The 10,568-nt window shown below is 49.9% G+C and overlaps 1 protein-coding gene across 1 annotated transcript; it reads left to right on the plus strand.

The window, feature by feature from the left end:
• The first annotated feature begins 17 nt into the window (after positions 1-17).
• Positions 18-10,091, plus strand: MKRN2 (makorin ring finger protein 2). The gene is made up of 8 exons (XM_082059754.1): positions 18-149; positions 518-646; positions 2,279-2,454; positions 3,647-3,951; positions 5,402-5,616; positions 7,030-7,140; positions 8,962-9,106; positions 9,664-10,091. Exons 1-8 carry the CDS (start codon positions 124-126, stop codon positions 9,805-9,807), a joined length of 1,251 nt encoding a protein of 416 aa, XP_081915880.1. The 5' UTR covers positions 18-123; the 3' UTR covers positions 9,808-10,091.
• The last annotated feature ends 477 nt before the right edge of the window (positions 10,092-10,568 follow it).

Raw genomic sequence — 10,568 nt, forward strand, 5'->3', positions numbered from 1 at the left:
GGCGCTCCGCCCCGCCGCCCCGCTCTCTATGGTCGCACCGAGCGGCGCTCTAGCCCGGCCCCCCGCGGCGCCGTGAACGGCGTTACTGCGGGGGCGGCGCTGGGCCCGGCGCTGGGCGGCAGGATGAGCACCCGGCAGGTCACCTGCAGGTGGGTCCCCGGGGTGTCCCCACACGGCCCCGGAGCCACCCGGGACCCTCTCGGGACACGGTCGCGTCGCGGAAGCCTCCCCGGGCCGGGCCTGGCGCGGCGGGGCCGGGCCGGGCCTGTGGGGCCTAGTGGGGCCTAGGCCGCGGGACCGCGTTCTTCTCAGCCCCCCCGGGCCTGTGGAGCCTGGTGGGGCCCGGGCCGTGAGACCGCGTTCTCCTCAGACCCCCGGGCCGGGGGCAGCGATCGGCGGCCGGGCTGTGGGGGCCGAGCGCGGTGCCACCTCCGCTCCCCGTCCCCAGGGCCGGGCGGGAAGCGCCGCCGAGGTTCCGCCGGTCCCTGAGGCCTCTGAGCAGCGCCGCTCTCCGCAGGTATTACATGCAAGGAGTGTGTCGGGAGGGAAACAAGTGTCTGTTCTCGCATGATTTGGCTACAAGCAAATCCTCCACCATCTGCAAGTATTACCAGAAGGGACAGTGCGCCTACGGAACGCGCTGCAGGTAAAGAGCCGGCTCGCCTTGGGACGGGGTTCTAAAGAACTGCACATAATAATCGTGTGTGCTCAGCTTTAAACCCGGGGAGTCAAAGATCAAGGTGACAAAGGGAATGAAATAATGTATTAAATATGAGCTTTTCTCCCAGTACCAAAACCAGCTTATGGATCCAGTATTATAGTTTTACTCTGTCTTGGCTTCTGCAGTTATTTCAGTCTGTAGAAATTAAACTTTAGATTTCATTTATGTTTTTTATCTGGTTCTTACTTTAGTAAAGCCAATTAAATGCAAAAAACCCTTTCAGTCCCACATGAAATAGCACTTGGCTGCACGTTTCCTTCCAGACGATGAAGCGGCTGGAAGCAGGACTGTCTGGGCAGCGCTTTGCGCTGTTGTCCCGGTGCAGCTCACAGCCTCCTTTGTGCAGATCCTAAGGCACAATTTTGAGGACTTTCAGTTCTGTCAGAGCAAAGTGTTTTTCTTGCGCTCCCCTGGGTTTGAGGGGAAAGCTGGACGGTCCCACACCTTTTCCTGGAGTCTTCCGGTTACAACTCCTTGACAAACGCTCTAGTAAATACTGTGCGTTAGTTAATGGCGTAACATTCCATCAGGGACGTGCCACGGGGCAGCCCGGGGCTGCTTGGTGGAAAATGCAGATCACGTATGAGAAGCTGGTGTTCGTGCCTTTGCCTGACGAGAGCAGGATCTCACGCATTGCTGGGATTGCAGCAGCTTCCTTGTGTTTCCTTTGCCTCATTCATGGTACCAAACTGGGATCTGCAGATGGAACATTAGTGATTTCTGCAGCTTCCATTAGCTGCTCACGTTAATTAGCGATGTATAACGCTGCTGATGGCCGTGTCGCTCAGGGCACTGTGTCACACACAGACTGGGCCGTAGCAATGGCTGCAAAGTGTGTTGCTTTTTTACTCCAGCTGTGTTGCAGGAGTTCGGGGCACTCTGTGCAGGAGCAGTTCATGCTACAGCACATCTGTGAGCGTGTACGGGCCCTGAGCATGGGATGAGAAACAGATGTGGACAACGTTTTTGTTCCCATCACAAATATTCTACAGCGTTCAGGTACATCCAGGGCTTTACTGGACCAGTCTGTTTACTGCACCGCTTGCTCCTGCTCTGCTGCTGGAGTGTATTTCTGTGCTTCACTGGATGTTTCAGGTCCTTTTCTATCCCATATGCAGACCCCACATCTTGTCCTGTGGTGTGGGAGCGGAAAGTTTGAGTGTTGCTGCTTGCAGGGGGAAACCAAGATCACAGAATGCTATTCCTTCCTGTGCAGCGTTTGGATGTTGCTTCTCTGAGAAATGCCAGCAAACCTGTTTGTGTGAGGGGATGACAAAGGTCTAATTTAATACGCACGTGAATAATGTTCTTTCAGCTATGCTCGGTGTCAGTGGAGAAGAAAATAGAGGTGTGCTTTGAGAGGCATCTGCTTTTTGAGACTGAGAAACCTTTTAGTCTGGCTTTGGAAGAGACTGAGCAGTTCAGTCAACTTGTCAGAACAATCCTTTTAAAGAAAAAAGGAGCTAATCGGTTTTATTTTGTTTGAATATACATCAGGGCTGTGTCCTGCCACTGTGCTGAGTTTAGCCTTTGAGTTCTGCCTTTTTCCTGTGGCAGGTACGATCACATCAGGCACCCACCGTCGGGGGGAGCGGCCCCCGCGCCACCTCCGCTGTCCTCAGCCGCGCCACACAGCCCCCGGCCCCCTCCCGAGCACGGCGCCCCCATCACCCGCAGCAAACTGCACGAGACAGGCAAGCGGGAGAAGAAAACGCTGGTGCTGAGGGACAGAAGTGAGTGGGATGGTGCCACCTGTGTCCTCCTCGGTGCTTCGTAGGAGTCAGGTGGTTTTTCTCCTTTTAATACTCGAGTTCTGTGGACGGCTGGCGAGGTGCAGTCACACTGCCCACCCCCTGAGGCCTCATTCCTGGAAACGCTCGTGCCTGTTGGCGCCTTTTCCTGCTTGTGTCCTGCTGACTGGTTTTAGGCGTTCCCTGAAGGATGGGGTTTGTTTTGGGCGATTTTTAGGGGTGTTATTTTGTTTTGATTTCTTTGGTTAAAATATCTCTGCCCCTCAGATCACAGAATCACAGAATGTCAGGGATGGGAAGGGCCCTGGAAAGCTCATCCAGTGCAATCCCCCCATGGAGCAGGAACACCCAGATGAGGTTACACAGGAAGGTGTCCAGGCGGGTTGGAATGTCTGCACAGAAGGAGACTCCACAACCCCCCTGGGCAGCCTGGGCCAGGCTCTGCCACCCTCACCAGGAACAAGTTTCTTCTCATCTTTCAGTGGAACCTCCTGTGTTCCAGTTTGCACCCATTGCCCCTTGTCCTGTCCCTGGTTGTCACCAGAAGAGCCTGGCTCCATCCTCCTGACACTCCCCCTTTCCATATTGATCCCCATGAATGAGTCCCCCCTCAGTCTCCTCTTGTCCAGCTCCAGAGCCCCAGCTCCCTCAGCCTTTCCTCACACGGGAGATGCTCCACTCCCTTCAGCATCTTGGTGGCTGCGCTGGACTCTCTCTAGATTTTTTTGTGCGTTCTGTTCTCAACATGAGGGTGTCTGAAATGCAAAAACCTGGCAGCTTTGTGCCAGGGTGCCAGGCACATGCCGGTGGAGGTTGTGCCAGCCCTTAGGGACAGCAGGACAGAGATGTCCTCTCGTGCCTGGCAGAGCAGGGGGCTCGTGCACCAAGTGGGGCAGTTGCCCTTGTGTGAAATGAGGGGACTTTTTAATCCTACTTGTAAACAGCAAACAGCTGAAGAGACCTTGAAATTGAGCTTTTCTGTAGGTAATTTGTAAAAATCCTTGTGATGTGAGCAAAAGGGACTTAGAGATTAGATTTCATTAAGAAGAACACTTGGAAAAAAAAAACAAACCAAAACCAACCTGGTAGTTATTGGAACAAAATAATATGGAGCTTCTTGTGCAGGATTTTGTGCAGCTTCTGCGTGGTTCATATTATGTTTCTGTTTCCCAAGACCTGTGCGGCTCCAATGAAGAAAAGCAGAAGCCCATTGCCACGGGCGATGTGGTCTATTGCAGCGACCAAACGGAGAATCTGGAAATGAAGCCCCACTCCTATTTGGAAGCGATTTGCAGCGGGCTGGAAGAGCCGGTTGCTGGCAGCGCCGGAGCCGAGGGAGAGCAGCTGTGTCCCTACGCTGCGGCGGGCGCCTGCCACTTCGGGGATCACTGCCCCTACCTGCACGGTGACGTCTGCGAGATCTGCGGCTTGCAAGTCCTTCACCCTTTCGACCAAGAACAGAGGAAGGCTCACGAGATGGTAATATTGACGTGAGATCGGTGGGGGGTTTGCTTTGCTTAGGGCAAGGTTTAGTTTGTTTGCCCTAAAATCCAAAGATGTACTTTGTAGAAGAGTCTGTTGTTCCAAAGAGCTTTTGTTTAATTGTTATCTAGCTATAAAATGATTCTCAGAGTGGTCTGTCCAGGCATCTGGTGCTTAATTGGTACTGATGATGCACATGGCCTTTTATAGCAACTTCTTTTTTCCCCATTTCGTCCTGATGGGAACCTTGCCTGCAGCCTTCTCCCGGAACATCCTAAAACCCTACCAGGAGAATGTCGTTTGTAGCTTACGTGAGGTCGCAGTGGTGCGTTGTGTACAGTGTGGGAGAGGAATCGTGATCTGCCGGGGCGCACTCAGAGGTCGCTTGGCCCCTCTGCTGCCTCGCCGCTTCACCTGTCTCCTCTTGGTTGGGCTGATTTCAGGGTGTATGAAGATTTTGGAGCTAAACCTGCAGTAGAACAACTGGAGGGACTAGATGGGGAATTGGCTGTGCAGAGCTGGCCTTAAGGGGCTGCTCTTCTCTTTGCCTGGCTACCAGATTTAGGTCAGGGCTCGTCAAGTGCACAAGTTCTCAAGGCTGAGGAGGAGACAGACCAGCAGTGTTGGTGGTTACTCAATCATAGGTCTCTCTGGAGTCCAAAGGAGAATCCAAGGGATTAAAAATGAATTGTGTGTGGTCGGCGGGTCCCTGCAGATCGCACGGCTGGTGGTAGGACCTGGTTGCCATCTGGCACCATGTCCTGGCACCGCCGCTCTCAGGCGCTCGGCTCTGGAGGTGTGTGCTGGGGCTCAAAATGCTGCCGCTAATGTGGAATTGGTTTGTCTGATACTTTATTATTGTAATTCAAAGTCTTCATTTTGCTTGTCAAGTCCTGAGAACGTTGAAAAGCAAGAGGTAAAACCGTGCAGGTATAAGCACCAGCTCACCTTGTAGTGCTGTGAAATGTAAATTGGTTCTGGGTTGTCACTTCTGGGATGCTGTGATGAGAAATGTCACAGGACAGTCGGTAACAGGAGACTAAATGCGTAGCTGGGTACAGCTTAGTGTCTGGCGAACGAGCGTGGCCTTAACGCTGAGCAGAGTAACATCTGGAGTGTGGCCCCTGTTCTGGCCCCTGAATTAGCTGGTTTTCGGGGTATTGGAAACATCTCCCTCCATGACAGACACAGAAAGGGGTGAATGCCGAGCGCTGGGGCAGCCTTGCCTCTGATTCTCCTGAAGCTGCAGAGAACACTGAAGGGTTGAAATATGTGATTGAATTTAATGTTCTTAAAGTTAAATGAGGACAATGAAGGGTAGGAACGATGCTTCTGAGGAGTGACCCTTGCTTTTCCTGCAAGAGATCCTTTTCATAGACACTCGTGTTTGACAAGGGACAGCCCGATACGCAGACTGCAGTTACCAGCGATGTCTCTCCCCCGACAGATGTGCATGGCGACGTTTGAGCACGACATGGAGAAGGCCTTTGCCTTTCAGGCCAGTCAGGACAAGGTGTGCAGCATCTGCATGGAAGTGGTGTACGAGAAACCATCGGCCTCCGAGAGGAGGTTTGGGATCCTTTCCAACTGCAACCACACGTACTGCCTGTCCTGCATCCGGCAGTGGAGATGCGCCAAGCAGTTCGAGAATCCCATCATCAAGTAAGTCGGTGTTACCAGAGTTCTCTGTGCTCTGTGTTGGTGCGATGGGCTCCCCGCTGCGCTTTGACTCGAAACAGAAATAAAACTGCTGGTAGCTGTAAATGTTACCGTAGCCGTTCGTAAGTCTGAGCTCAGAAAATCCCAGTCCAATTGCTGGCAAATTGCAGGACGTTGGAGCGTGGCTGTGACAATGACTGTCAGGAGCAGTAGGATCCATCGGGTCCTTTGGTTCCTTGACGTGGGGAGAGCCTGGCCCTGTGTCACTTTGCCCTCTGGTTATGCTCATGGTGGGACGAAGCGCACGCCGGGCTCTGGAGCAGTTGAGACCCTCCCAGTGACCTGTGTACAACAGCAGCGGCTCCTTCCTCCCTGTGTGTGTGCTTCTTTACGGGATTTTTCTCTAAGTGACGGCTGACTCAAGCTAAATGTCCCACTAATCACACATTTACCTGTACCTGAGTAAATGCCTTTGTCTTCTAGCTGTATAAAAACTGTATTCCAAACGTGTTCTTCCTCAGATGAGAGAATTTAAAACATCCTATTAAGGCAATTTCCTTTTTTGAGCACCTGTCTGAAAACTCAAGTTACAAGCATGCTGAGGGAAAGGTGGGAAATATTTTGTCTTCTGCCAAAGGAGACTGTTCTGCACAACTTTCATTATAAATTTAATTGAACTGTAGCTCGTTAGGATGTGACGTGCATTGGACATGAACTCCTGTTGTGCAGGTACTGAGATATTTTGCCTACAGCAGGGACTGTGAGGGAATTAAATACTAATACAAACTCTTCAAACAAGTCTTTTACATTCTTCCATAATGTTGAACATACTGGTTGCTGCAAAGTTAATCTAAAGGAGGGACTTGGATCAGTTCTGTTGCTTGCTGGGGAACAAGGTGTTTGACAGGACGTACGAGGAGGGGGTAATAAAGCCCTTCCGAGGCTTGTCGAGGGACCAGACGTGGTGTATTTGACTCTTGATCTTAGTTCCTCACGTTCCTTAGTTCCTCATGTAGAAATCCATCTCGTAAACGCACTAAGTGAACAACCCCTGGCTGCTGGTGGAGGTCAGATCCCGTTTCAAAAGGCTTTGAGACCTTCCTGTGTCTTTCTTCAGCTGCTTTGCCTGCTGCAGCCCTCGAGTAACAGGTTTGTTTCTGGGATTAGCAGGGACAGTTTGCTTCTGCGTATTGAGGAAATACCTGTTATTTTGGTCAAGTCTAGAAACAAACACAAGGCAGCGCAAGCCCTCGCTGCCTTGAGTTGGGTTGTTTTGTAACATCTGCACGCGTCTGACGCGTCGCGGTGACGAACATCTCCCGCTCCCTCGGGAGGCGGCTGTTTCTGGCAAATGTACGGAGGAATATCGCTCTCGGGAGGTAACAGAGCGTTGCTGGTTTGTCTCCATCCGTTCAGGTCTTGCCCGGAGTGCCGTGTGATATCCGAGTTCGTCATTCCCAGCGCGTATTGGGTGGAAGACCAGGAGAAGAAAAACGAGCTGATCGAAGCGTTTAAGCAGGGAGTTGGGTAAGTTCAGTGACCACAAACACTATTTACATCATCCTTAAGACAAACACACTAAGACTTAATCAAAGTGCTCATTAAACTTTATATAATTACAGACCTTTATACACAAAACCCTTAATCTCTGTCAACACTGTGATTTAGCGTTGTGACTGCCACAAAAGGGTCTGTCACGTAATTACAGATCAGGAATTATTCAAACTCACTGTGCTCTGAAGCGTTGGAGCTGTTTCAGTTCACTTGCCAAAACTGGCGTCATGGGTTTTCTGGTGATCCCTCGGACATACTCACCTGGAAGGTCGTCAGTTACTGAGAACAGGTAGGGAAGGAAAATGTAATAGTCCTTTGAAATATGGGATAAAAATTCACGGGGCTTTTGTAATGTCTGCTGGAAGTACGTGCACCAGCCTTTAAACACGCCTTTGGACACCCAAAAAAGCCCCGGTCCTTGCCTAGATCTGTGCAGAGCTCTTGCTACGAGCTTCCCAGCTGCTTCAGAAGCTCTTGGGCTCTCAAGTCCTGCTATACCACGGCAGAATTGCTGCGAGCAGCACTGTGGCATTACATGTTTAATCCAGCATCTCGTCTTACCTTACAGTCAGGGAAAAGATTTGAATAAAATGAGCCACTTTAAAATGAGGTTCTTCCAATATGGTTTGTTTTTAATACCCTATTGCTGTCGTAGTTTTTCATTTTAATTCCTAAGGGCTCTGAACTGGGGGGAGTAAGTTGGGCAGTTTTTAAATGGCCGCGTTCTGGGTGAGATCAGCTCGGGTGTTACAAACAGGTGTCAGCACGAGGAGCTGTTGTGTACAGGAGAATCCCAAACAGGCTTTGCTTCAGTGCTCAGCCAACAGCGATACATTGTGTTGGAGACAGTTTCTGTGCCACGGAGGTTTTTGTCAGTAGATCTCTTGGCAGTCAGGTTAACTTGGGGATTTAGCATTGCATGGAATGACAAGCTCATAAAGGGGAGGCTGAATTAAGAGCAGGGGGTCACGCCAGCACAAATCCATTGTGATTTATATGCCAGCACAGGATGAAATAAGTCAGACCCAGAAACGTGGAATTTGTGTTCCCAACCAAGACAAATTCATTCTGCTTTCAGTGCACTGCCTGGCTGGGGGATTGGGGTTCATTGGTGGGTTTTGTTATTATTTTTGAACTTTCTTCTCCAAGTAGTTGCTATTTGCCAGAATGGAGATCTGGTAGATGTCTTAGAAATCAGTGCATGTAAAGTTCCCAAGTTCAGCTGCGTTTTCTCTGCAGTTTCCTCTGCAGATGTTTTTCATTGTAGAACAATCCATCAACCCCTGGGTACTGGGGGTACCAGTACACCCCCCCGGGTACTGCTGCACCACCTTTGTGAGGAACACGGTTATAGAAACTTGCTGGGCAGCTACAGTGGCTTGGTTCAACAGCAAAGCTGATGGGAACTTAAATTAGGAAATGACTGTCATAGATCTTCCAAAAGAGACGATGAGAAGAACTGGTTTGTAATAATGAAGTGGTAGAAAGTACAGGGGAGGAATGCCAGAAAAATAGCAAGAGATTTGGCCACTTGATGAAGATGCACATTCTCTGAACATCCTTTGCTTTTCAAGTCTTAGGATGTTTTCAAGGTTTTTTTGTTATGATGCTGGTTTTTTTATATCTTTGTTCCCATCTATTTTGATTGCTGTCGGGTGGGGAACAGCCCAAACCTCTGGGTGTGTTTGTTACCAGGAGCAAGTACTTCGCGTCGCTAAGGCTGAGGTGATGAGCTGATGTGTCCGTGCTGCCTGCTCGCTGCCGCAGTAACGCTCTCTCCTCTCCTTACACCAGGAAGAAACCCTGCAAGTACTTTGAGCAAGGGAAAGGAACTTGCCCGTTCGGCGGAAAGTGTCTTTACCTTCACGCGTATCCAGACGGGACGCGAGCTGAACCCGAAAAACCACGCAAACAGCTCAGCTCCGAGGGGACCGTGCGGGTAAGGGGCTGCTCCAGCCAAGCGTCATTAAGACGTTGTAAATGGAAAGGTGTTTTGCACCCTGCACGGCCTTAGAAAAGCATATACAGCGTCCCTCAGCTTGCCTTGAGGCCAAGGTTTGTTATCGGGAAGGAGAAGGCACCTTTCATTTAATTGTAAACATTTATTACCGTTTGTTTTTTCAACCAATCCTTCTCGTGGCAAATCTTCAGAGGGATTTTGCTGGTAAAGCTGTCACCGATGGTGCTGAAAACTGCTCTGGGCTGCTCGCACACAGCTGGCAGCGAGAGCCGCTAACAAAGCCAGAGCCTCCCCAAACACTCGCAGGGCCGGGGCAGCTCCTGGACACCGATCGTCATGGGAAAGAGGGGCTGTCACTGTGATTTAACACGGAACGGTGCCGAGTGTTAGTAAATCCCAGCACAAACCCAGATTTTGAGTCTCAGCTTCTGACTTGATTTTTTTTGCATCAAGAAATGAGGCTGGTAGTGGACAATACTTGGATGGAGCGGGGACAAGTGCTGCTTCCATCTCAGCTGGATGTTCTTCTATTGCAGTTCTTCAATTCGGTTCGCCTGTGGGACTTCATTGAAGACAGAGAAAGCAGGACTGTGGGCAGCACAGACGATGACGTTACGGAGCTTGGAGAACTGTTCATGCACCTTTCCGGGCCCGACGAGGATTCTGCCACCTCGCAATAAAGCGAACGCAAGGTGCTGCTATTTGTTTAGCGCTGCTTCTCCTTTCTGCAGCAGCCTGGAACGAGTGTGCCCTGTGGTTTACTTGTGCAGTCCCGGTAAAGTTTTGGGATGTTTTTTTGTATGGCAACAAAAATACTAAAATATATTTAAAAAGTGAAATTGATTGCATGGAAACAAATCCCTTAATCCCAAGGGGCTTTTCTCCCTCTTGGACGTAACAGCTTCTGTCTTGTGAGTTGAGTGGTGGTTTAAATACAGCTCCTCTCTTACCATTTAAAGCTTAAGCTGTTAAAAACTGTTGCTAAAAATCTATTTTGGGTGCTTTTTTCACTAAATGTATATCTACAAACCCCACTGGAAATGATGGTCAGTGTAGCTTTTTCTTCCTTAAAAAGGAGCTTTAAGAACTAATACGTTTATACCTCAACCAAAGTAGTACCTGGAGGTCACAATCACTTTTGGGGAGCGGGTTCCCGTCCTTGGGTTAAAAATAATCTTGTTTTAAAATAATTACAGCGTATAGTGGCAGGAGGAGACTCAGAGCACCTCCTGGAAAGCAAACACTACACTGATTAATAGATTCAGGCAGAGCAGCCACAACATCCACCCGAATTAAACCCACAGTGCCAATTGGAACCTGGAAACTGTAAGAGAGTCGTTACTGTCAGCGTTCATTGCAACAGTAATAGTTAAATTTTTGTTCAATTTAATTAGTGCAAATATATTTGACTGGAAGGGAAACGTTGATTCAGTTAATTCAA

Source organism: Streptopelia decaocto, assembly GCF_964273445.1.
Source record: "Streptopelia decaocto genome assembly, chromosome: 8".
Taxonomy (NCBI): Eukaryota; Metazoa; Chordata; class Aves; order Columbiformes; family Columbidae; genus Streptopelia; species Streptopelia decaocto.

Bases quoted from the DNA above. Each gene is read 5' to 3' on its own strand.
- MKRN2 (XM_082059754.1), top strand. From the start codon at position 124: ATGAGCACCCGGCAGGTCACCTGCAG. The intron at 150-517 runs GTGGGTCCCCGG...CGCTCTCCGCAG, and splicing joins ACCCGGCAGGTCACCTGCAG to GTATTACATGCAAGGAGTGT. The intron at 7,141-8,961 runs GTAAGTTCAGTG...TCCTTACACCAG, and splicing joins GCGTTTAAGCAGGGAGTTGG to GAAGAAACCCTGCAAGTACT.